Below are 27,376 nucleotides of genomic sequence, written 5' to 3' on the forward strand. Positions count from 1 at the left end.
AGGACAGGCTGAGGGAGCTGGGGGTGTTCAGCCTAGAGAAGAGAAGACTCAGAGGGGACCTTAGAGCTGCCTTCCAATACCTGAAAGGATCCTACAGGAAGGCTGGAGAGAGACTTTTCATAAGGGTGTCCAGTGACAGGACAAGGGGAATGGTTTTAAGCTGGGGGAGACTAGGTTTAGACTGGATCTTGGGAAGAAGTTCTTCAGTACAAGGGTGGTGAGACTCTGGAGCAGGCTGCCCAGGGAGGCTGCAGATGCCTCCTCCCTGGTGGTGTTGAAGGCAAGGCTGGATGAGGCCTCGAGCAGCTGAGCCTATTTGGGAGGCATCCCTGCCCATGGTGGGGAGCTTGGAGTAAATGATCTCTGGGGTCCCTTCCAAATGAAGCCATTCTAGGATTCTGTGATTTTTTTCAAGCTTATTTTAATCTTGGAACTCTCTTGGTAAGCTCAAAGTGATGTGTGGTTTGATACTGGAGCATCAACAATCCACCAGTATTCACAGGTTCTGAAGGACCACCAAGCACTGAGTGCATATCTTGAGCTACACCTGCTGCAGTTTCTTCCAGCTGGTGCTTTTAGGGATGAGGGTTTATTCAACTGCCAGAACTCTGGGCAGCACAGGGATCCTGAGTGGACAGGGAAAGCAGGGCCATTGTTCTCCCAAAGCCCTATTCCAGGGGACTTTAAAACCTTCTTTGGAATTTTGGGGAGGGCAGTCAAACACACATGCATCTTATGTTGATGCCAGGTTTATTCTGCCTCACCTCATCTTGGGATTTACAATCCAGCTATTTCTGAAAGGTAGTTTGGGTTTAGCTTTACAGTTCTGAAAGCACTCTGGTCCTCAGAATTTGTTATAAAAGTCAGTAGAGTAATGGATATCCTGACACCTTGCAGAGAGTTTGACTAATTGAGGAACAGGTCTAGAAAAGGATTAGAAGCATTTCCTTGTTTATTAGCACCAGGAACTTCTGAGGAATTATTTTGAATGATATATGCCAATATAGCTAACAGTAATTAGACTGAGCTACAGAAATAAAAATTCGGGTTTAATACTAGATAAACTTTTCTGGTAATCAGATATCCTGGGCTGTGGACTAGCCTGTCTGTGGAAACACTCCTGTGTGCGCTTTTAGAGTTAATTTGAAATATTCCTGTGTTGGCAGAGGGAAGGCTTACTCTTTTGATAATCTGGTAGAGCATCTCTAATTCTTTCACTTTGGGTATATTAATACTACACATAATTAAAATCGAATCATGATAAATTAACTAATTTGCCCTTAGAGTGATCAAAGGCCCTTTTGCCCTCAGGGTTCATAGTAGCTGCTCTTCCCTCCCTCCTCACCTCCATTTTAATCATCAGACTGAAATGTTTATTGGAAAAAGAAAAATTTCCAGGAATTACACTCTGAAAGCCACCAGCTCCTGAAGCTAGTGAAGTGTAAGGATGCCCTCTACTGAGCATGTGCTCAGAAGCTTGGCTTTGGAAACAAAATTGTCACCTGCTGGGTACAGAAAGCATTTTCCCAAGCAGCTGGGTGTCAGGCCAAAGTTGACTCATTTTCACATTCATCATAACTTGAACATGAAGCATAATGTGAAAGTATCAGATGCAGAGACAACTAATGATAGTACAAGAGTTTGAAATGCCCACAACAGCCCAAGTGTCAACTTTCCAAAGAAAGGTGTGGCACAATTCTGAAATCCAGGCACCTGTGTCTGATGAGAAGGAAAACTGGTGATGAGAGGCTCTAAGTACAATAGCAGTAAAATGTATCACTGTTTCTACAGAGAGCTTTTTAGGCCTTACAGTGATGTTCAAGAGGAGCACAATTATAAGGTCATCTTAAACATGCCATGCACAAGTAGGTTATTCTACTTACATGTAATACTGTAACATTTTCTTCAGCTGTGTAGTTAATTCTGCCATGAAGTTTGTGATGTGGTTCACATAAAAGGAAATGTGTGTATCCAGTAGCATAAGTGAAGACTTGAGGAGGAATGCCATCTCACTTGCTTTGTTCCTGAAAAAAATTGGGACTGCAGAACAACTATGAGCAGCAGTGGATAGCTAATCCTGTGCTGCCAGTTTAAATCAGATCAAAATTTCCTACTTTGTTCTTTTCAATGAAGGCCAAGCCAGGACTTCTTTTGGTCTCAAATTGTTGAAGGAGGTTTAGCACCGTCTTAACTCCCTCTACAGTTTCTTCCCTTTAGCACACAGTAGCTAACTGGCTACTTTAAAGTCAGATGTGTATGCTATGAAAAGCAGCACAATCTTGGTCAGGCTAATGGTGAGGGTTTTGTCATTGAATTAACCATATAAATAATTCAGTGTGCCTGAGGAAATCTGGAAGATGACAAGCTCTGAAATATATATTAAAAAACAAAGTACTGAATTCTAATTAAAATTCATGCTTATGGCAGAGTTTTCTCTTACAGAAGGTTCATTTTCTCTAGCCCTTGTTTTAATCAACTGAGTCTAATGCAACTAAATGATTCTGTAACAATTTACTTCGTATGTAATGGCACAATGTGGCTGGAGAAATGGGCTGATAGGAACCTCATGAAGTGCAAAGTCCTGCATCTGGGGAGGAACAGCCCCAGGCACAAATGTACCCTGGGAAATACATTTTCATGGTGGAGGTGACTGAACCCTTGAGCAGATTGCCCAGAGAGCTTTTGGAACATCCATCTTTGGAGATATTCAAAAGCTGTGTGGTGGGCATGGTCCTGGGCAACCACTCTTGGTAGTCTTGTTTGAGCAGGGAGTTTGGACCAAATGATCTCTAGAGGTCTCTGTTAATCTCAGCCATTTCATGATAATACATCCAGATAGCACATCAGGCAAACGTGACCTACAAACAAATACTTTCTGACAGTAATCAATGCTCTTTTATACATGGAGTCAGGAATTGCAGAGTAACAAAGTAAATATAGCAGCATTGCAACTGAATGCAAGCAGTGCAGTGGTATATGAGCCTTGGACACCAAAGAGCAGTGCCCAGGTTCTGGCTCATGTGCTGAAGAGATCCATACCTCAGTCCTGCCATTGCAACTAGATGGATCAGCTAGTTGGCATAAGGTGAAAATACATTAACTCCCAAATCCTGGCATCAGGGAATAAATTAGTATGGGGGAATATAGCCATATATTTTAAGTACTAATGTTCCAAACAAGTAAATCCTGTGTATATTCATGTCAGGGTTATATTCTTGTCTTTTCTAACTATTCTTGCAAGCCTCTGAGAATATTTAAGTCAGAATTCACAAAACTGCATAAAAATCTTCCTACATGAAAGGAATCATATACAGGTTTCTTCTTGGTATTGAATGGAGATGTTTCTAGCCTCCCAGGTCCTGAACTGGCAATTCAGAGCAGTTTGATTGCCTGCTCGATTGTTTGTGAGATAAGGGTGAGATTGGCAGTGACAGGGTAATTTACTGAAGATTGCAATGTCAGACTATTTCCAGGGGGGCCTGTGAGCATCGAGATGTGAATTGCATGACTGACAGGAGGCTGAGAGAATGATATGCCAATTGAAAGTTCATGGTGTCATCAGAAGTGTTGGGTCACAGTATCCCATAATCTGCTGCATGATGAGGTCATTACAGGCATAACATCTGCTTACCTCTAATAACAGGTATAGCAAAATTATGATGCAGCTTGAACAGGTAAATGTAAATTTATCCAAAGGCATCATCTATATCTTGTGTTTTGCTTCGGTTATTTCTAATTTATTGAAAGGGTTCTCGTGACAGAGCTGAACAGACTAAACAGTGGCATCTGTAAGCTCATAGTTGTAGAGGTGTCATAAACCAAGAAAGAATGCAGGATGCTCAGAAAAAGTTCTCAGAGTGTAACAGGATAGCTGCTTTGAGTTATAATCTGAAGCTAATGTCCTTACCATGATTATATAAAGTGAGTTGAAAATGGACCATAGCAAAAAAACCCACAATTCCTTCCTCCACGTCGGAAAGGATTTCAAGATGAATGGAGCTCTTAATGCGACTAGGCGACTGACCTTAGAGCAATGTATAGCTCTCACAACAAGGTAGTTTGTCTAACTTAAATTTCCTTAGAGGGCTGAATGAAACATTGTCATCATACCTTGGCAATTTTGGTTTTAAATCAGAACCATTCATTTCAGGCACACCTAATCCACTTGAAGTAGAAGGCTAATTAAAAGATCACAGCTGTGGGTTGGGTTTTCTTTTGCTTTTGTTTGTTGTTGTTTTTCTGGTTATCACTGCATAGGACAATGCTAGTCTGTTGTGCATTTGAAAATCTTGAAAATACATGAGTCAGGATCTTACTCAAAGGTGCTTTTGTCACCTAACCTACTGGAATGTTCTTTCTTGTGTATGATGTTCAGTACCTGCCCAGGCCATATTTTCATCAGATGAATATGCTTTGGGGAGTCTCTGAAAGTTTACAGACCTCAGTAATGATTCTTGCCAAAGCAGATGAACAAATGTTTCTAAGTTGTTAAAGGTGATAATATTTTTAAGTAAATGGTTATTAATTTCTCAATTGCAGTAGAACTCCATTGAGAGAACACATTTCAGTTAAATGATAACACTGAAGGAAAGGATGATGGTAGACGTTGTTACTCTATGTACTAAAATAGTCTGTTGTGGTTTATCTAATTGTACAGATCGGTCTCCCCATTGAGGACTTTCATTCCTGGTGTTTAAATTCTAATTTTTCTTCTAAATGCTTCTTAAGAACTATCCTTACTGGATAACCTAATATATAATATGATGACTGAACCCAGCGACTCTTTTTCCTTATCCAAGCATGCAAACAAGTCCTGATTCAGGTATCTGCGGGAGGTGGGAGTTCCAGCAGCACTTCCCTATGAATTGCCAAAATGGGTACAATGTAATTTTTATTATACTTAAGTAATAACTTCCTTTGTCACCCCCATCTCCTTCCCTCATCTCCCCAGATGGAACAAATTAAATGAAACAGCATAATTCTCAAGACTTTTACAGCCCAGCCAGGAAATCTAAAAGATTTGTGAAACAAACAGTTGGAAAGATTTAGGGGGAATAAAAAAAACCAACCAAACAAGAAAAGCCTAAACAAAATGTCCTGTACTCCTTCCACTGCTCCTTCTTTTAGTTTCAACCCCTAAACATTTAATTCTGGATTGTTTCTCATCTAACAGTGGTTTAAATGAATTGTAGCAGTAATGGTGTTTAACCAGTGCACTTCAGAAAGTCTCATCCTTATTGCATTATTGGTTCAATTACTGATTTTATGGTGTAGAGATGTTATAGCATTAATGGTTTTTCCCAGTGCCTTATGATTTCTATTAGATGTTATTGCTTGATAGCACTGTGCAGCCGGCTGCATCTTGATGATTCTTCCCTTTCAGATGGCTTGGTTGACTGCCTAGATCCAGACTGCTGCCTCCAGACTACTTGTCAAAACAGCCTGCTGTGCCGGGGTTCACGTGATCCTCTTGACATCATACAGCAGAGCCATTCTGGTTCACCAGCTGTGAAGTCATTCTATGATCGAATCAAGCTCTTAGTGGGGAAGGACAGCACTCATATCATCCCAGGAGAAAATCCCTTCAACAGCAGGTAGCAGCTATAAATATGATGCTGTATCTGTGCAGTTGCATTGTATGGGGAAAATTCTCCCAGAGATTTTATTCATGTTTTAACATGAGATGCTTCTCTCAAGTGCTTCACGTATTTGAATCACAGCCATCAGTCTCACTGGGGGCACTCTCTTGCAGTTTACGATGCAGCCTTTATTATGTAACACTGAGTTTCATTAGTATTTTAACTTACTGCAACACTGAGAATAATGTTCCTTCCAATGAGCAGGAGCTTATGAGGTTTATATTTTATGAAGAACAAAGGAAAATGCAAACTAGTTTCCAGTTACAAAGACACTAGATTCTATTTAGTGTCATTAACACAAATTTCAATAATGGAAAACCATTTCTCTTTCAAAGACAAATTAACTTCAAGTCTATTGTTAAGTTTATTATTTAATCCTTACATCAAAACTGATTTACTTGCTAGTTGACTTGCATCATCAATACATCTGACTAGGTTTTCTTTTTTTTCTTAGTTTTCATTCTCTGTGTCTGTTCTTCCTGTAGTTGTTAATTATATATTTCTATGGAATCTAAAAGCCAGCACCTCATTAAGTAATATTTGAGGCCATTGTATACTTACAGGAAGAGTGGTGTTCCTATTTATCAATATTATTTAAATATGTCTCCATGGAAATATGCTAAGAAATTGATGCAAATGTTAATTATGTTCACATTGCCAAAGTTAAAACTTAAGAACTTCATTTCAAATAACACCCAAAAGATTGGATCTCATTACAGGAAAGTCTTTTCAGTCAGGATTTCATTATATGCTACCAGGTTATGTAGAAAGTCACTAAATATTTGTCTGTAAAACAAGGATCATATGTTTGGGATACACCAGGCAGGTCTCCATTGTGTTCATCCCTGTGAAGCTCCAGGAGCACAGTGATTTTACATATTCACAGATTACATTGGGTTGAAAGGGACTCTCAAAGGTCATCTTGTCCAACCCCACTGCAGTCAGCAGAGACACCTCCAACTAGACCAAGCTGCCCAGGGCCACATCAAGTCTCACCTTGAATGTCTTCAGGGACAGAGCCTCAACCACACCCCCGGACAACCCATTCCAGTATTTTACCATTCTCACCATAAAGAACTTCCTCCTGCTGTCCAACCTGTATCTACCCTGCTCCAATTTAAAACCATTTCTGGATTCCAGTCTTTATTCTATAAAATACTGTGTGTGTACACACATGGAGTTAGCTGGAAAACGTGGAAAAATTGTTCTGCTTTCATCCAAATTTGCTGTGATTTTTTTCCCATCAGCTCCCTAAAAATAAAATGGGGGAATTCTTGCAGTTTTCTGAAGTGTTGCAGGAAAAGGAAAATAAGAAAGAAGCTTACTAATTCATGAGGCTGAGTAATTTGTCCATAAAGGATTACAGACTACAGCATAAAAAGCACATAGTCCACAGCCTGGTTGGTACATGCTGCTTTATAGATATGTTACAGATAGCAAAATTTCCTTGAGTAAAAAGAAGCAGGCAGTTTCCTGTTACATACTGTAAGTACACGAGTCCTTGAGCTGCTTCTTTATTAGGCCACTCAGAATAAAAACTAGTGTATTCCCTGTTTCTGTATTTCACTATTAGCTGATAAAGTTTTGTTGTTACTAACAACTAACCTGGCCTTGAAAACCCCCTGGGGAGGAGGCATCCACAATCTCCCTCAGCAGCCTTTTCTAGTGTCTCACTACCCTCATGCTGAAGAACTTCTTCCTAAGATCCAGTCTAAACCTACTTTCCCTCAGTTTAAAACCATTCCCCATTGTGCTATTGCTAGACAGGTTTGTGAAAAGTCCCTCTCCAACCCAATCAAGCTGTTCACATATATATATGGTTGGTTTGCAGTCTTCAAAACAGCTCAAGAAATACAGCTCTAGACTAAGTGGGAGCTGGGTACCTCAATCCTGCAGCTCCTTTGAAAAAGTCTCTTTTGAAATTTTAGTGTTTTTTTTTTGTTTTAAACTATATTTTCTAGAGTTCCTAGTGGCAGCAGTCTTAGTTCTGTTTTATTCATCTGAAGTACGTCAATGCATTTTAACATACCTTTGCAAATGGCATATTAATGACATTGTAAAATTGGCCTTAGCCTCTAAGTTGTGAAGGTGCTTTTGAGAACTCTACAGCTCAGCTGTTATTTTTGGTACCAATTTAGGCAAATCTAATGTATACTGTCAAACTGGGAGTTTTAAAAGTATGCTTTTAGACTTTTTAAAAGTGCCACAGGGTTAAACTCCAAGTTTCACATATCCTGAAGCTGCCACACTCTTGAGAAGTAGCTCCATGAAATGTAATGACTTCCTAATGAGAACTCAACCTCTCTTTCCATTGAAAGAGGCAGAGAAGTGGGACAAAATAATGGCTATGATTTTTTTTCCAGAGCTATCATAAAACCAAAGCAAAACAAAACCAGAAGTTGTTTCCTACCTTGGTAAAGCAATAAATAACAAAATATATTGATTGCAAAATTATTTCAATCTCGCTGATCATTACCAAGATTAAATGTTTTCAGGAAAAAAAAATAGCTACGTGTTTTTACACATTTAACTGCCATGTAAAAAAAGGCTTAAGGTATCCAATTCATTTGTCAGATACAGCATTAAAAGATTACCAAAGAAAAGGCTCTCCTATGTGTCAAGATATGTCTTATATAGATTTTAGCGACAAAGTTCAAAATCCATTGCCTTCCATATTTTGGCATTTTAGAAAAAGGAAGACTAGCGTCCAAAGCATTCTTATTCAGATGATTTCCTTAAATGTTAAAATTGAAGGTAGAAATAATTAGCCATGAACATCAATAGCTCTGTTATGACGCTGGGCGACAGCCTTGAGAATTGGGCCAGTGCCAGATTCATGAGGTTCAAGAAGTCCGAGTGCAAGGTCCTGCATCTGGATCTGGCCAATACCAGGCACAAATCCAAGCTCGGTGTAGAGTGAATTGAAAGTGGCTCTGAAGAAAGAGACTTGGGTGCATTGATTGATGAGAAGCTTATTATAAGCTGGCAGTCAGCTCATGCAGCCCAGAAGGCAAATCGTGTGCTGGGCTGCATCAAGAGGAGTGTGGCCAGCAGGGCAAGAGAGGGAATTCTGCCCCATTTCTCTGCTCTGGTGAAACCCTACCTCAAATACTGCATCCAGCTCTGGTGTCTCCATCATAAGAAGGACACAGAGCTGTTGGAGTGAGTCCAGAGGTGGGCCACATAGATAATCCAAGGTCTGGCATACCTTTGCTATGAGGATAAGCTGAGGGAGCTGGGGTTGTTCAGCCTGGAGAAGAGAAGACTGTGCAGACCTTAGAGCTACCTTCTAATACCTGAAGGGATGCTACAGGAAGGCTGGAGAAGGACTTCTCATAAGGATGTGTAGTGACAGGACAAGGGGGAATGGTTTAAAGCTGAGGGAGAGTAGGTTTAGACTGGATCTTAGGAAGAAGTTCTTCAGTATGAACATGGTAGACCCTGGAATATGTTGCCCAGGGAGGTTGTGGATGCCTCTTCAGTGCAGATGTTCAAGGCCACGTTAGATGAGGCCTTGAGCAGCCGAGTCCTGTTGTGAAGTATCCCTGCCTATGGCAGGGAGGTTGGAGTACATGATGTCTAATGTCCCTTCCAACCTAAGCCATTCTATGATTCTAAATCTGCTTTCTGCACTGTTCCTCTATAGAAGCTTGATTGCCTACCTTCCAGCACTATTTCTGTGTGTTTGTAACACAAAATCATTCAAGCAAAATGAGTAATACCAAGATGATTCTCTTGGTCCAATTTGTTCCCAAGCAGATTTTTCCAAGACATACCAATTACTATTAAATTCTGTGCTCTGTTACAAAATGCTTATTTCACAAATTAAAATTTGACCTAGAGCGTCAAGAAATTATTGAAATTTCTAAAAGAAAAGCAACAAAAATGGCTCATTTTCATTGATAAGTTTCATTGATAAGCTTCTTTTATGTGATAGTGAAAAAAATAATACACCTTGTTTGGAATAAAATTCTGAGGAAGTAGTTGTTAAATAGCCAGTATCATACAGTTGGAAATCTACATCAGAGCACCTTGAGCATTTCAGAGTCAAACACCTGAAAACAGTCCCTGATACTTGTAATGAAAAGAGATGGGCTTTGCTGTGGGGATGATGCCAGTGTTTAGCTGTCCCATGATTCAACTGTGTTTTGTCTGTTTTCAGCAAAACACAGCTCAGTTTAATCCCCTTGTCCTACAGCTCAGACTGAGTCCAGAAATCTGTGGTGTCAGGACACTGTGCCTGTTGATGTGCCCAAAGCCTGCTGAGGTTCAGGGCTAGCTCCAGTCCTGCCAGCACAGAGCCAGCTCAGAAAAAGAGCTTCTCATTTTCTATCTCTGTAGCTGCAGATGAGAGTCAGTGGCTCATGCTAAAATACATGTAGTGCTGAAATAGAAATCTTTTCACCTAGGACTCCAGCAACACACGATCCTTGAGATTATTATGGGTTGCAGCAGGATGTAACTCTCCCTGTTTCCCAGTACTGCCTTCTTTTTTCATGTTTGCAGTGTAGAAGTGGAATCCTCAAGGAGCTTCTCATTTTCCATCTCCCTGTTACTATGTAGCTTCTCCCACTCACCAGTCTACCTCTCTCAAGGTACAGGGAAGGTGGAAGGAAAAGGAGCCAAGGGATGGAGAGAAGGGCAGGGACAACCTGGACATGCCAAAGAGCAGAGCAGCAGGGAGAAGTGGGTTTTGGTGCTCTGGAGTCTGAGAGCACAGCCCGCCAGGCAGCAGCAGCTTAGCAGCAGCAAAGAACTCCCCATGTCCCTGACAGGAATAGCCCATCTTCATCTCCTTTGGGTCAGGCAAAGTTGCTTGCCTGTGCATAAAGCTGGTTTTAAAGCCAAATCCTTTGTCCTTTTGACAAAGTGAAAAGCAATGCTTGCAAATCAGAACCGACTGCAGTGTACAAACATCAGTCACTGCAGGAGATGGAAGAACGTGACCCTTAATTTGGAAAATTGCTTGTGTGAAAAAGATGTATGGCATTACACCACAATTTTCAAGTGTTAGGCATGCATAGCCTCACTGTGGGACTCAGGGAGACTTTTGAGAAGTGCCCAATCATTGTTTCAGCAGTGCTTCAGGGTCACAATTCTGCCTTGGCTGAACGTGAGGTAGCTTTCTACTCTGCATAGCCTCACTGGACAATAAGGCAAAACCATGTTAGACAAGGAAGGCACCAACTGCCATTCTGTGTACCCAGATCTCGCTGTATGGATCAGCATTTTCTTCCTGTAAGTAGTAGAGGAGCTGGGCAATGTTGCGGTATCTTCAGTAGTCTAAAAGTCTGTGTAGTTAAATTGGATTTAAAGTAAATGAGGCACAGGTGTTCCACTACTCAGTTTATAAACAACATAACTTTGCTTTTGTAACTTTAATACCTTTAATTATCTTTCTTTTTCAGTCTTGTGTCTCTCATAAGAGGCCAAGTGGTGACTACAGATGGAACTCCTCTAGTTGGGGTCAATGTGTCATTTGTCAAGTATCCAAAGTATGGCTATACCATCACTCGTCAGGATGGCACGTGAGTGTGCTTGCTTCATTGATTCCCTATTTTGTGTGTAGTGTCTTTGCTGATCAACAGATGGTGAGATCTAATAGAACCATGTGGTATCATGCATTGCTTTCCTCCCAGGGCAAAGAGCTATTAAGTAAACACAGAAGTAATTTTTCACGTGGCATTTTGAATACTAACTGCAAGTAAATATGAAAAGGCTGACTTCTGATAATAACGTGTTAGCAGGCAGACTCCTTTCAAATAAATTGCTCTATTTCTATGAAAATATTTGTGGACTACAGTAGCATCCAGCTGAGATCAGAAATATTTTATTTTAAAATGCAAGGCAGGCTAACACTGCTAGAAAACCCCCGAAGTGTCGTTATAGAGTAGTATATTTTGTTAGAAGTTACCTTCTGCCTCTCTTTCTTTTTGAAGATCAACTGTCTTTGGAGTTTCTTCAGGGTAGAATGTAATCAAAATATTTTAATTGAATATATTTAGACAATCTCCTGCTGTGCAAGAAAAAAAACCAGTGCTTTTCCCCCCCCTTGTATCAGCTGATTTGAAATGCACACAAATTCAGATAAACAAAAATCAATGTGTCAGGATTTATCTGGTTTGCTGGTTGTAGTAGCTAAACTAGTGTATCTGTGACACATGCATTGTAAACATTTGCCATTTTATCTCCATCTTGCATGCAAACAAGTGAATTGAAATAATTAATACGAGTCAGCTCAACTATAGGGAGTATTTAATTTCCCTGTTTCCCAGATTATTACTCTGTTGTAATAAAAGTATAATGTCATTGGATTAATAAAACAGTAAATGGTGAGCTGTACTATATTTGGATCTGCACAGATTACTGAAATCATGAAGTAATTTGTTACATTGCCAGCACTTACATGAAACAACTGATGCCTGCTTCTGTTGTCAGAACAACCTGGAAGTGTTGTACTCATTGGGGACAGATTTCATAATGCCTGTGCAGATCCATGTTACTGCTATGATGATTTGATGTAGGAGGCTGGGAGTAAATACCTAATCTCTCTGAAAAATGATAGACCAATTGTCCTGGGGACAGGAATCCTTGCTTGATTTGTAGAACATAAAGAGTAAAACTTTTCATTCCTATTCTCTTATTGTCACATGTCCCATTCTGTGCTGGATGGAGAGCATCTTTTAAGAAAGGGATAATTCAGTGTCCAGCTCACAATGAACTTGGCTTCTCTACTTGTTCTGTATATAAAGGTGACTTGTAATACTAAAAGTGGAGGGGTATTTTTTTAATTATTTAATGCATATTTTATAACATATAGGAATGAGGTTTGTCTGGGTGACTTCAGATAATTGCTTGTCTTGGCTGGATGTCAGCAGTTTAAGCTGCCAGAAGCTCATATCCCATTTGAAGCATGACACTTAAAATATACCTATTGCTTTAGGCATACCTGTATACCTTTTTCATTAGCCAGGAATGTTATTACTGGAATTATTCAGTCTTGTTGCTTCTGAAGCCCACATTTTTCTAGGTTTGACTTGGTTGCAAATGGTGGAGCATCCCTAACCTTGCACTTTGAACGGGCCCCATTTATGAGTCAGGAGAGGACAGTATGGTTGCCATGGAATAGCTTCTATGCCATGGACACACTTATGATGAAGACAGAGGAGAACTCTATTCCCAGCTGTGATCTAAGTGGTTTTGTCCGTCCTGACCCAGTTATCATTTCATCACCACTTTCAACTTTCTTCAGTGATGCTCCTGGCCGGAATCCCATTGTACCAGAAACTCAGGTAAGAACAGTGTGAGCAAGAGGGATCTACAAGTCAGTGGTCAGATGCTAGTGCTGTCTGGAGTCACCATTTGTCCCCTGGAATTGCTGTAACAAATGCCTCTGTAGAGCTGCACTCATCCTGACAGATACCAAGGTTTCTAATGAGGTCTGCAGGAGATATCGTAGGTGTAAGTCACCCAGACACATTTATCTTCGACTACCTTGCACCTTCTCATTATCATACAATATATCAAGTGTATCTGTGTATCTCAGTTGACAGCTTAGGTGTTTCAAGACAGTTTTGCAAAAGCTTGGCATGTGGTGCTAACCACAGGGTGTTTTCTTGTGTGCTATTTAGGACAAAGGAAAACTCTGCTGGTGCCATTCTTTCATTATTTGGTTAGTATTTATACTATTAGTGGAAGCTGCAGGTTTCTATGAGTGTATTTCTTAGGATCTCCTTGCATATAACTTGCAGTACAACTAGCTGTACTCCTTACAGCAGTGGGCTCTTAAAAATAAGATAATTAGATAGTTTTTTGTCCAGAAATGTCAACTGAACTGCATCACTGCACTCATTTGAGGATAACCACTGCAGTAGTAGAAAGAAGTAAGTTCATTAGAACATGCAAGGTGTGGGCTTTGTTCTAAAAAATAATAACTCACTATTACGAAATGTTTGATCTTTTTCCTATTCAGGTTCTTCACGAAGAAATTGAGATCCCTGGCTCTAGTATAAAGCTCAGCTACCTGAGTTCCCGTGCTCCTGGATACAAATCCTTACTTAAGATCACCATGACCCAGTCACTTGTGCCTCTGAATCTAATCAAAGTTCATTTGATGGTAGCAGTAGAAGGACATTTGTTTCAAAAATCATTTCAGGCATCTCCCAACTTGGCATATACATTTATCTGGGACAAAACAGATGCATATGGACAGAAGGTTTATGGATTGTCAGATGCTGTAGGTAAGTCATCGTTACAGCTCTAAAACTTTCCAAGTAACACTTGCAATTTATAGTAAGAAAACTGGAAAGGTTTCTTATGGAGAAGCACATACAGATGAAACAATTCTTGTGTTCCTGACACAATTTATCTTTGTATTATGTTTCTATTACACATGAAAGATCACATTCACGTGGTGAAAGCTCGCTCAACATGCCTGTGGTTCCTGACTGGTAGCTGATTTAGAAGGTTAGGACCAGACAACAGGAAAAACTGGCTGTAGGAACTTAGATGAAAGCTAGTCCATCACCGTGTTCTTATTTTGTTTCAGTTTACAAATGAATCTCATCCTGGACTGGCTGGCATTCTTCAGTGCACTTAGATTTTCATGCATGCTTTTGTGATAGCCTCTTGTGGTGTAATGGTGAAAATGATGTTTTTCTGACACTGTTCAGTTTTGTAGTTCTATAGTTATTTTTGGTTCACTTGATTCTCATGGTGGGAAGAAGAGTGATGATCAAAATATTTTTAAGTTTTCATTTTGATTTGAGTATCAGAATAATTTTGGTACAACACAGCTGAAAATGGGCATCAGAGCTGTCACAACGTGGGGGGAAAAAAAGACTTTCTAAAATCTTGTTTGCTGTAGCTTTTCTTTCTTACATTGTTGCATAGAATATTGCTTTCCTGAGTAATGCTTAGAGAGCATCTGTGCTTAAAGGCACGTAAAGCTTGCACTGCTGCTTGGTATATGGTATATAAACCGAACACACTAAATAAATGCTGTGAGCATCTGGCAAATTAAGATTTTGATCTTGTCTTCTTATCTGATAGAATAATTCTATTTTTTAAATAGCCCTTCTCAAATCTCAACAATGCAGTCACTTCCCAACACCAGCTATTTAAAGAGTCATAGAATGACTTAGATTGGAAGGGACCTCAGAGATTATGTACTCCAACCTCCCTTCCACAGGCAGGATGCCTGATGACTAGACTCAGCTGCTCAAGGCCTCGTACAGCCTGGCCTTCAACACCCTCAAGGAGAAGGCATCCACAACCTCCCTGAGCAACCTGTTCTGGAGTCTCTCCACCCTTGTACTGAAGAACGTCTTCTGAAGACCCAATCTAAACCTGCTCTCCCCCAGCTTCAAATCATTGCCCTTTGTCCTATTGCTAGATACCCTTATGAAAAGTCCCTCTCCAGCCTTCCTGTAGGATCTCTTCAGGTGTTGGAAGGCAGTCATAAGGCACCGCCAGAGTCTTCTCTTCTCTAGGCTGAACAGCCCCAGCTCCCTTAGCCCAATCCCTGCAGAGTTGTGTTTAGTCAAATATCAGACTTTAATATTGTAGAATGAATAAATGAGAGGAACATAATCACTCTATCTTCTGGAAGGGGCTGCAGAACTGGAATGCTGTATAATTTGAATGTGTTCTGGACATTTAATTTAGTGTTTGTTCAGCAAGTATATTAGATTTTATTTTATTTCAGTTTCTGTGGGTTTTGAATATGAAACTTGCCCCAGTCTCATTTTATGGGAGAAGAGGACAGCACTGCTGCAAGGATTTGAACTAGAGCCTTCAAATTTAGGAGGATGGTCTTTGGATAAACATCATGTACTTAACGTCAAGAGTGGTGAGTTAGTTGATTCCATGTGTTTTCTGTGCTGTGTGGTGTCTTGTCTGTGAACACTTACATACATAATATTTACACTTTTGAAAAACATGCAATTTCCCCACTCTGTGTTTCATCTTTAGCTCACTAAAGCATGGGATGTTTCAGATATATGAAATTTTTGCCAGAATTTCATCAAGTTTTGTCTCTTCTGCACAGCATGACATTCTTAAAGCCCTAATCTGTATTCTCTGCTCTGCTGTTTCTTTCCCTCTTCATTTTCTGTATTGCTGACGTTTCTCACACTTGTTCCTGCTTCCTTTTGTCTGCCCTTTTTTCCTCTCTAATCTGGTGTGGGGCTAAAAAGGAAGTATGGGTCTGTGGCAAGACACCAAGTTTAATTTCTCTCCTCCTTGTGTCACCTGTTTGTTTTTCCTCACTTCTCTTTGTCTCTACAAATCCTAAGCTGAATGTTCCTGTTCTTGGTATTCTACCAGACTCAGAGAGAGCTCAAAGCTTAGCCTATCTTTCATGTGATCCCTGTAAGCTGTGTTCTACAGCTTTGCACTGTGATCCCCAAATTAACAAAGCACAAAGTATATTGTTGCTCAAGAAATCTAAAATCATTGGCACAATAGGCAAGATCAAGCTATTTAAACACACTTGAATTGCTGTGCAGCAGATCAAAGGCTACCAAGATGGCCATTTGTACAGTGAATGATAGTCACTGTTGCCACTCAGGTGGAGGTAGTTACATTAGGGTCATACAACTGTTTTTCCAAAAGAACATGAGGCTAAAAGTTTCCAGATGGCTTTCTACAATCTTGGATGACACTGAATATGGTCACTCTGTTAGAGAATCCGCTCCCTTCCTGGAGCAGTGGTCTTCTCTTCAAACAAATGTTTTGGAAAGAAATCCTATCGTAAAGATATTTCTTGAAGCCTAATAAAGATCCTTACTACTAGCTTCCCTCTTGTCTTTTTATCCCTGTCCTATTAGGAGTTTCATATTTCTCCTGTATTTTCAGTTTCTGTGCTATTGTCTTCTCTGGCATCTTCTTTCTTCATTTTTCATTTTGCATGAAAATATTGTGAAAGACTGAGAGGTAGAAAGAGAACAGTAAGATTAGCACAAAAATCCAAACAAAGCATGGCATAGTAAACTGGAGAAGAAGACTGAGTGGCACAAAAAGGAAACGCATCTCCTCTGCTGTTTGTCTTCTCACTTCCCACTTAGTAAAACAGTCTAAACTGTTGTGCCAGGCAACCCAGTAGTATAGCATTGGTTTCTTTCATAATGAGTACCAGAGGACTCTGGGGTCAGGTTTGGGTCTGTGATTGTGTATACATGTGATTTTCCACAGAAAGCCTTCATTACACCTTCTATTTTCACTACTGCAAAGCTTTCACTCTTTTTGCCCCATTGAAGAACCAAATGCTGTAGTCATTTCAGTGTAGAGTCCTTAACAGCAGCTGTTGAAAAGGGAACCACCTATAGTCCCCTGCAATGAATGATGGTAATAACCACTTCTTGTCCTCTTTGTTATTAGGTATATTGCACAAAGGCAATGGAGAAAATCAGTTTCTAACTCAGCAGCCAGCTGTGATAACCAGCATCATGGGGAATGGGCGCCGAAGAAGCATATCCTGTCCTAGCTGCAATGGTCTGGCAGAAGGAAACAAGCTTTTGGCCCCTGTAGCACTGGCAGTGGGTATTGATGGAAGTCTCTTTGTTGGGGATTTTAACTACATTCGGCGCATCTTCCCATCCAGGAATGTCACCAGTATACTGGAGCTGAGGTAAGGTGTTCATTTTAGCACTTCATTTCTGTAGCCTGTGCTCAAATCAGCCTTTGCCATTACTTTTTATAATTTTGTAAAACATTGTCACTTTCAACCTATTTAAATTCCAGTGGAGAAATGGGGCACAGAAATGCATTGTTCAAAGTCTGTAGTTTACCAAAACAATGACTACAGAGAAGGTTAAAGAGTACAAACCAACCAGCACAAAAAGCACAAGCCATCTTCTTTTGTCTTGTCAGTGATCATCTGATGCAATCTCTTCTCAGTACCATACATCATTTAGTTTTGTTTGAAATCTACACCACTGCCTGCCCTTACGTACTGAGCCACAGCAATAGGCAAAGGTATAAGTAACAGTTGTAGGAGGCTAAAAAGAAAGTTTTCCTTCTTCTTTCCCATACTCATAGGTCTGTTTCTGTTGACAAGTGCAGTTAAGATCAACATGCAGAGTCACTTTGCATCATCAGAACTCTTTTTGAGCTGGTACCTCTGTTCCCCTGTCCCACATCCCCTGCCCCAAACATTTATATTTGTTCACTTAGTAGGGAAGGCATGAGTGTAGACTGTACCACTTCACCCATTTCTGTTCCATCTCCTTCTTTCATTCTTCTAGGAGAGAGGAGAGCTATTGCTTCAAACTGTAACTCATATAACTGGACATCATAGTTACAGTACCATTGAGTAGAAAAATGAGGAAAAATGGCTTGTTTTGGCTGTCTTCTGCAGCCCACTCAGCCATTAGTGGTAGTGCTCTTGGAATTTGAGTATAGCTGCTAAGTACAGAGACTGAATTTAGGTCATTAGCCTTTTTTTAATGATATGGCTGATAACCAGTTCCTCTGCTTCCAGTGTAGTTTTAGCTTTTAATTAATGGGGGAAAGTGCAAAATGCTTGCACTATTTGAGAATAGGAGTCCTGGCTCTCTTTTACACTTCTCTTTTGTTCATGTCATTCTGTTGATGTCACTATTGTGGATTCTAATTTTACATAAAAGGAATTAGGTCCAATTCAGGCCAATTCCAGTCTGAAATCACTCTCTGACACTTTCCTCAGTATATTAAAAAAGAAAAAAGAAAAAAAAAAGAAGAAGAAGCTACAGACCAGGATTTTAAAAAGTTGTCTCCAAGTTTACAACAGTGTTGGTCTCATTACTTTGCTTTCTCTTGACACAAGACAGAATTTGGGCTTTTCAGCACATGTGAGGGAAAATAGGAAAGGACATTAGCAAGGAAACAGAAGATGGACTTCTTAAGGTGTCTTTGTCTGCTTTTTTGACAACTGGTTTTCCATAGCATAGTTTCTTTAGCTTCTGCTGTAACTGTTAGCAGTGAACAATAAAGCTATTGTATTTTGAGTGCTGGTGGACAGCTGAAAATCATTTGACGCACAGATTTTTAGGATTTGCAGTGATGTCTTTTGCCCCCTGTGTAAGGGGAAGTAAGGTCCATTCCAGCAAACATCATCTACAGCAGTAATTGTGGTTTGGTGGTCACCTTAAAATCTGTAGGAGTTACACAGGTACAAGTTTGAAGATTTGAGCCATGTAAGTGTGGAGAAGAGCAGTCTTCAGCTAGTACCAAGCAGCTTGACTAATGTTACAAACAGTATGTCCCATAAGTATTCCAAACCAAATACATCCCTTTATTTAGATTTCACAGCAGATGTAATTTTGGTTTTACATAAGCCAATATAAATCTCCAGTAACTTTATAAGTCAGAATATCCCAGTGTGCATATTTGCTTTACACTGGCCTTCATGAAGGCGCCTGAGCTACGTGACTTGTAGGAATTCTGACTCGAGTGCTGCATGTCATACTTAATGGTGGGATTGCAAGTTTGGGGCTGTGTATTGAGTGCTGCAGCTTGGAAGTCATGCACCTGTTCATTTCACTCAGTGAATATCCCTAAATGAAAATTGCATAAACAAAATGTATCCCTGTGATATGGAGAATAGAGTCATTTGCTTCTGGGAAGTAAAGGACGCTTTTTCTTTTGACTTTGGGTCTAGACAGTAAAGTAGGGGTCAATTATTTTTATTAATTCAATTATTATTATTATTACATTTCTCAATGTACAGTATCTAACTGATCCCTTAGAAGGATTTTTTTCACCCTGAGATTTGCTTCAATAAGCTTAAATAGATAATAGATAGCATCCAAATTTACTTTAAGCAATTATTTTAGAGAACAGGAGGAGAGGAAAATGAACTGTCTAGCAGAAATTTGTTATAAATTCTAGAAATAGCCTGTTGGAAAACTATTTTGATTAAAGAGTTTGCCTCCAGCTGGCAGACAATATCCTAAGCCCTGTGCTTCCACTTTCCCAGTTCTGTATTCAGAAAACTGTCAGTTTCTCTCTCTCCTAGCCCACAAGCTACACATATTTCCATGTGGAAACTCTTTCAATAGTCCAGAAATTTTCCTGTGAAAATACATGGGGGTTGGGGGCTGGGGGCAGGGGTATCCTCCTAGGGAACTAGCTAGCAAATCTATCACTCCCAGTCGTTCTTCATCTGTAAAACAAGCTAAGGCTAGTGCTGAAAAGAGATATATCTTCTCCTGTGTCCTTTTGTAAAATAAAACAAATACTATGTTTGCTTTACCATCTATTCTTCAGCTAACTGTTTGTTCTTTTTTTCCTTCTGTTCCCTTTCTATAAAGAAATAAAGAGTTTAAACATAGGTAAGACACGAGCTCTTTCCCATATAATTTGATATGGTTTGTTTGCTTCATTGTGTTTGCTTTTTGTGTTGTGCTTCTTGTGTACTGTTATGTTCTTCATGTACCATATATAGAAACATTTTTATGTGCTAATTGTGTGTTATGAATATGATGAGCGTTAGCAATTATGATATGCAGTCAAAAAGCAACCAAATAAGTTCTGACAGTAATTAGAAATTTCTAGTAGAATGCAAGTATAATGAACCCCAAACTAACTTCTATATAAACACTTCTATAATTGGGCTAAATGGTTGAGGTAAACCACAGCAGTAGTTTCATGAATGCCAGGAAGGTTCACAAAAGTACTAATGACTACAAATAGGTCAAAACTTAATTTTCCAGTCATTAATGATTTTCTGAACCCTCTGTCCTTTTCCATAATTCAGTTTCTATTTTCTTTCATCAAAAACATTTAACAGTCAGTCAACCTGTGGGGCTGGTTTGCACCCACTAGATGCAGTCACTGTGAGATTCATAAGGGAGGCAGAACCCTTCCAGACATTAGGAGAATAGATTTCTCATCATCTCACCTGAGCAGTAGGCCTTCTGCGTGGCAGCAGCATAGGAAATGCTTCTACCTTCTTCCATGCCACACCTGGGACAGGGAGGATGTTCACCCTGGAGAACATCAAGGGCAAGAACAAGAAGAGCTGTTGTAAACAATTCAATAGCGTCCTGTGCATCACCCTTCTGAAACCATACTTTCCATTTCTGCAATACAAGTCAGATGCAACAGATGGTCTGGACTGAACCATGTGATTCCCCTTTGTGACATATTTTGGTACAGCAAATGTAACACTCTAGATTTTCTTATCTAGATGAATTCTTTCACAATTTGGTGATGCTGGAGGCCCCTCATTTGCATTAATAAAGCTCATAATTTTTCAGGTGCGTAAGGGACTTACTCTGGCTGCCTTAGGCTTTTGGTTACATTTAAGGCAAAGCTGTTGTTACACTGTTGTGAATTTGCTGCACAACTGAGAGTAATAGGGAGGAGAAGCTGATCCTGCCTGCACTGGCTGTCAGGCACCAGGCTCCCTCACAGTAAGGCTTCTCTAGGTGGTACCCGCTGCATTCACCAGGGAGGGCTTAATATAGGGATATTAGCAGAAACCTCTGAGCAATACCAAATGTTATGGGAAATCTTTTAAAACAAAGTATACTTCTTGGCTGATCACTGACTCCCTTGGAAAACTGCCCTGAGGGAGATGCCAGGAGCAAAGGGCAAGGGTGAGCTTCACAGACACACCAATGACTGCAGGTGAAGAGAGGGGAATAAGCCCACGTCCTGCCAAGTCTCTTTACCTTGATTCATATCTTATCCCATCTTGTAACAGTGGGACACGCCTGAGGCTAGGTGTGGACAGAAAGGAAGCAGGGATGTGCTTCTTTCCTTAGAGGGTTGCAGAGCACTGGAACACATTGCCCAGAGAGGTTGTGGTGTCTCCTTCTCTGGAGAGATTCCAAACCCACCTGGACATTGTACTGCCTGTCCCCTGGGCAACTTTTCCAGAGGTGCCTTCCAACCCCCACTATTCTGTGATTTGGTACTCACTCAGGAAGGTAGGCACAAGCTGGCAAAATCATGTCTGAAAAGTCAAGAGACCCTTCCAGTGTCACGGAGTGGCTGCTGTTCCCTGTCAGAGGGTAGCTCCCCTAGGTGCCGCTATGAGCAGCTCCCACCACTGAGACCAATTTAAGTACCTGCACCTGGCAGCAAGCAGCCATGTCTGTGCCCAGCTCTGGTTTGTACCTGCTTCAGGTTCTTCTTGTTTGACCAAGATGGAAACACCACATGTTTGAAAAGAACCAGGCTTTTAAAAGACACTCTGGGCTGGAGGGAGGAGCAGCAGCAGCAAGCCTGCAGCTGCACCACTCAGTTGTTGGCTCATCCCCTGCTGTTGCAAAGCCCTGAGCTGAGTTTGGGTGTATTTGTGAAATGTGGCACAACACTAGTGTCACAGCAAAGTTGGTTTGTCAGTGTAAGGGGAGAGCATGGTGGAAGTAGGGAGCAGAACTTCAAAATAATGACAAATGTGCAGGAGTTTGTATGGTTCAGGTACTCAGGAGGAGAAATCTTGTAAGTGGAAGGGAATCTGTGGGGCAAAGAATATTAGGCTTTGTATTGGAGAGATGAGAAGGAATGTGATAAGGGCCTAGTGAAGAGGTGCAGTCTGCTGCTAAAGATAAGACAAGGAACTTGGGAAATAAAGATTGTTCTCTACTCGCAAGCATGTCACTAGTCTCCCTACATAACTTTGTCTATACCACTTAACCTCTCTGTGCCTCAGTTTCCTCCTCTGTAAAATGGGTGTAATACCCATCTTTTTAAAGTACTTTGAGATCCATGCATGAAATAAATCTGCCAAGTATTTTTTTTGTTTATTGTATTTTTTCATCTCTAATTTCTACACTCCTAGACTTCAGCGGATGGTATTATCTCTGCCTAGTGAATTCTGATCAAACCGATGTCCTTCCAACTTTCTACAGTTTTAGAACAAACCATTATTGGCCTAAAATCATGACATGTCAAAGACTGGCATAGAGGAAGATAACTGTAGAAAGTGATATTTTGAGGCCTCCTTCTTCCTCCAGTTCTGGTCATGGCCACATGAAGGCAGTTGTCTTTGCACTGGCAATAAGCCATCTGCCAAAAGTGGCCTTATTATAGCTTCAGCAAGTTTGATCAAGAAATGGCTTTTGTCCATCATAACTTGACCTCTGTGTATCCTCACTCTTGGAGATGGGCACTTTTGCCACATGAAACTAGGAGTGTGGATATTTGGAGGCAAATATCTCTGGTTACTGGTAAGTAACCTTCATTTTTTCTTCTTCCTGTCTTCATTTGTCTTCTATGCATTCAAACCACCATTGACCTTATTTACACTCACCCATAGGCTCCAAAGGCTGGAAAATTCACATCGTGCTTAAAATCCAACTAAACTGAGTTAAAGTAGCCAGGCAGAATTTGAAAATATTTCTGCACTGCAGCTTTGTATGTGTGAATGTATATATATCGTAAAGAGTGACATTTCTCAATTTGCAGATGATTTGCTAAAGTAGTTCCAAAATGTGACAAGCTGTCAAAAACCATATATTACAGAAGAGAAGCGACTTTGCATATGAGCACTCATTCTAATCACAAACTGAGGACCAGTTTTTCAATAACAGAAGGTTTGGAGTTAAAGTCAGACACTTGGGGTCTCTGGTTTTAGTTCTATAACCAACTTCATCTGCTGTAAATGAGATTCTTGATAAGAATGAATGAGAGCAAATTTGCTTGAGGAATAAATTCATTATGCCTCTGCCTCCTGTTTGTACAAGACCTCACAAATCTTGTGGCATAATACAACTCAAAAGCTGATTCTTTGATCTTACTCCTGTGACTTCTGCTTTCAAAGGAAGTTAAACAAGGTGGCGTGGAGGAGGGGCAACACGTAGAGCGTGGTAAGCCAAAGAGAATTGACCTGGAGCAGATCTAAGGGCTAAAGAGATCAAGAGGAAAGTCTGCCGTGCAGCTTTGGCTTATTGGGCTCTGCTGTGCAAGGTTTAGTGTAGTAGGATGAATGAGATTTGAAATGACAATCCTGAAAGACTGACCAGACCCTAATCACATTAGATGCTCAGATAGTAGTCCTTTAAGACCCCATAACTGTATGAAGGTGTCAGACTTTCTTTCCAGATCTCTCTGTGCCTGATGAGTATCCAAGCCTGTGAAGTTTCTAGACTGCTCAGCTGTTTCTATTTTATGCTTTCTTTTTCTCTAAAGCAACAATCCCGCTCATAAATACTATCTGGCCGTGGACCCTGTTTCAGGCTCTCTGTATGTATCGGACACCAATAGCCGGCGGATATACAAAGTCAAGTCCCTCACTGGCACAAAAGACCTAGCTGGTAACTCTGAAGTGGTAGCAGGGACTGGAGAGCAATGCCTGCCCTTTGATGAAGCAAGATGTGGGGATGGAGGGAAGGCAGTGGACGCAACCCTAATGAGCCCTCGAGGTAAAGTAGGAAAAGAAGCTGGAGAAAATGACTGTGTGAGGCTAAGCTGGATGTGGAAATAATTATCTGGCAATTAAATCACTCCTTGCTCAGTAATTTTTATTCTGGGCTTTAATTACAGTGGATTGGCAAGTGTTCGTGCTTTGTTTAGTTAAAGCAAACTTTATTACCCCAACAGTGAACACTGCAAAAGGAGAACAGAACACAAATTAGCAGGATACCACTCACTCCGAGAAGCAAGCATGTAAACTGGGAAACAAATTACTGTTTGAGATGCTGTCTTTGGGGAGAAAAACTGCCTGCTGTGGCTTTTTTCTCAGTTTTTATTCTGTGTATCCCCTTTTTCTTCAGAGGCAGAGGAAAAATGAAAGGATTTTTGTCCTTTCCAGTTTCTGATTTTAAACAAAATGTTTTCAAGACGATGGTAGGTATTTTGGGATGCATTTCTTTTCAAGATTAGTTTTTTCCCATTGTTTCATCTTAATTGTAAGGATTAATTAATCAGGTGTATTGCCACGTGTTTCAACATCTTTGGATTTTGTTTCAGTGTTGAAAGTAACTAGATGATAGTAAAAGCAAATACAGAGTATGTTAACAGGACAGAGCTGTTTGTGTGTTTCAAGCCTCTACACAGAAGTTAGGCAGGTAAAGTTGTATCTACTCTCACTGCCCAATAGCACGAGCACTGCAACCATTGGGAAACAGAATTTTTAGATCAATATTTTATTTTCAGCCCAAGAAACAGACAAGGCAGTGTGCCAAATCAAAGCAGGAAAGGCAAGTGAGAAGAAGCCTGCCCCTCCTCACAACAGGCAGCAGCATCCTTCTGTTCCTCCAAGGGAGGACCCTTTCATTCTGCGTCTTTCCTCTCTAAGGACTCCCAGTGTGAGAGACATTGAACCTTTCATTTTGTTCTAGGCTGGAAACCCTTGTCTCTTCATCTGGAAACACCAGATGTTCTTCTCATGTTCCTTGCTTCAACGGGTCAAAGAATTAAAAAACATCCTGAAAGAATGTAATGGCCTTTTAATGATTTGAAATTTTTAAAGCCATTTGAAAAGATTTCTAAAACTTCTTCATGAGATTCTTCAGATAAATATGTTTGTGTGTGTATGGTTTATGCAGTATCTTATACAGAGCTTGAATTTAGAAAAAGGTAGAAATAAGCTGATGCATTCTGTTGGCTCTTCAGCATGTTGGGTTTTTTCAGATTTTGGTGGGTTTCTTTTCATTAAAGCCCCCCAAAAGAAGAGATCTGCCTGATGCTATTTATTGAGCAGAACTACAGGCATTTGGAGGGTTCCAGGACCTGTGCTCAGGTTGGAAGGGAGGAAAGAACAGGGGAAGTAAATAAATGTCACCATCTTGTAAACTTGTTAATAAGCTGAAGCATGCCTGGAAGTAGGAACCTCACTGATGCCTGGGGCTTATTATGTTTGCAGGAATTGCAGTGGATAAGTATGGACTCATGTATTTTGTTGATGCCACAATGATTAGAAAAGTGGATCAGAATGGAATCATATCGACCCTGCTGGGCTCCAACGACCTAACTGCTGTGCGACCTCTCAGCTGTGATTCCAGCATGGATGTCACCCAGGTAGAATCTTACTGCATTTCTTTTCTTCTCTACCTTAGAAAAATTAGGCATCTGTTTTGGATGACTGCCTGGCCACTTAAGAAATGCATTATGCAGCACAAGATGATGGCATATTTGATTCATTACTGAAATGAGCGAACCATCCTTTTACTGTGGCTAACAGGTTATTTATGCAACTGTAGAGAAATAAGGTTGCGCTAATGGGAGTTATTGTCTTAATTGCCTGTTTTTCTGTAATTATTGTAGAGCTTACACAATGTAGCATTCATTCTTTGCACAGAAACACAATTAGCCAAAGTTACCACTGCGCATAGCTTTAATATCTCCAAAAAACAAAGTCATTGTTTGAACTAGTTGCCATTCATGACTCGGTTTCATGATTTATGCTGATAAACCCCTCACTAATTTGCTGTTGTTACACATGGAATTTTAAACACTAGAAGTGTTCTTTTCAGTTATGAGTTTTACAGTAATAATTTGTGCAACTCATAGGTACGGCTGGAGTGGCCTACTGATCTCGCTGTCAATCCCATGGACAACTCACTTTATGTCCTAGAGAACAATGTTATTTTACGGATCACAGAAAATCATCAAGTTAGCATTATTGCTGGACGCCCCATGCACTGCCAGGTTCCTGGTATAGACTACTCTCTTAGCAAACTGGCTATTCATTCTGCACTTGAATCAGCCAGTGCCATTGCCATCTCACACACAGGAGTTCTTTACATCAGTGAGACAGATGAAAAAAAAATTAATCGGCTACGCCAGGTAACTACCAATGGAGAAATATGCCTTCTTGCAGGGGCAGCTTCAGACTGTGATTGCAAAAATGATGTCAACTGTAATTGCTATTCTGGGGATGATGGGTATGCCACTGATGCCATCTTAAATTCACCATCTTCCTTAGCTGTGGCCCCAGACGGTACCATCTACATAGCTGATCTTGGAAATATCCGCATTAGGGCTGTCAGTAAAAACAGGCCCATTCTTAATTCTTTTAACCAATATGAAGCTGCATCTCCAAGAGAACAGGAGCTGTATGTCTTCAATGCTGATGGGATTCACCAGTACACTCTCAGCCTCGTTACTGGGGAGTACTTGTACAATTTCACCTATAGCAGCGATAACGATGTCACAGAGGTGATGGACAACAATGGCAACTCCTTGAAGGTCCGTCGGGATGCCAGTGGGATGCCCCGCCACTTACTGATGCCGGATAATCAGATTGTCACGCTGGCTGTTGGCACTAATGGTGGACTCAAGCTAGTCTCAACACAGACCCTGGAGCTTGGATTAATGACATATAATGGAAACAGTGGTCTCTTAGCAACGAAGAGTGATGAAACAGGATGGACAACATTTTATGAGTAAGAATGTTTTTGGATATATTAAGCATATATTTATTTTTCAAATGGTAGTGAGTAGGCCCTAAACTGACCCTGCTGAAATTTGTTGTAGGCTTTTCACTGATACTGCGTAAGGCCATTATGTCTCAGTCTAGTGTGATACTGGAAATTATTAAGTGGCTTCTTGGTTTCATCAGTTTTGCTGCATCCTTTGGTTGGCTACTGAACCACCTAAAGTCCCACCTGCAGTGTGAGGCCAGTGGGGAACCTCACCCCCTCCAGCACAAAGGACCACGTACCACACTGAGACGCCCATATTTGATTTCCCAGATTGAGCCCCTGCTCTTAGCAGTCAGCAGGGCTGTAGGTAGTTCACATCCAGACCAGCCCCCAGCAATCAATGGCTCCTACTGAGCTGCTTCTCTTTAGGAACCCTAATGC

The 27,376-nt window shown here is 40.6% G+C and overlaps 1 protein-coding gene across 16 annotated transcripts in view; it reads left to right on the forward strand.

The window, feature by feature from the left end:
* The window catches only part of TENM2 (teneurin transmembrane protein 2), a 668,081-nt gene that overhangs the window by 619,913 nt on the left and 20,792 nt on the right, over positions 1–27,376 (forward strand). For 8 of the 16 annotated variants that reach the window (XM_054168516.1, XM_054168519.1, XM_054168527.1 and 5 more), the window contains 10 exons: positions 5,384–5,594; positions 11,048–11,167; positions 12,655–12,931; positions 13,612–13,879; positions 15,346–15,489; positions 17,019–17,268; positions 19,931–19,951; positions 23,760–23,992; positions 25,435–25,589; positions 26,082–26,956. In XM_054168516.1, the coding sequence (XP_054024491.1) occupies positions 5,384–5,594; positions 11,048–11,167; positions 12,655–12,931; positions 13,612–13,879; positions 15,346–15,489; positions 17,019–17,268; positions 19,931–19,951; positions 23,760–23,992; positions 25,435–25,589; positions 26,082–26,956 (2,554 nt within the window). The remainder of the gene's footprint in view (positions 1–5,383; positions 5,595–11,047; positions 11,168–12,654; positions 12,932–13,611; positions 13,880–15,345; positions 15,490–17,018; positions 17,269–19,930; positions 19,952–23,759; positions 23,993–25,434; positions 25,590–26,081; positions 26,957–27,376) is intronic. The other 8 variants (XM_054168532.1, XM_054168517.1, XM_054168521.1 and 5 more) reach the window with 3 other exon arrangements.

This window comes from Dryobates pubescens, chromosome 16 (genome assembly GCF_014839835.1).
Source record: "Dryobates pubescens isolate bDryPub1 chromosome 16, bDryPub1.pri, whole genome shotgun sequence".
NCBI classification, from domain to species: domain Eukaryota; kingdom Metazoa; phylum Chordata; class Aves; order Piciformes; family Picidae; genus Dryobates; species Dryobates pubescens.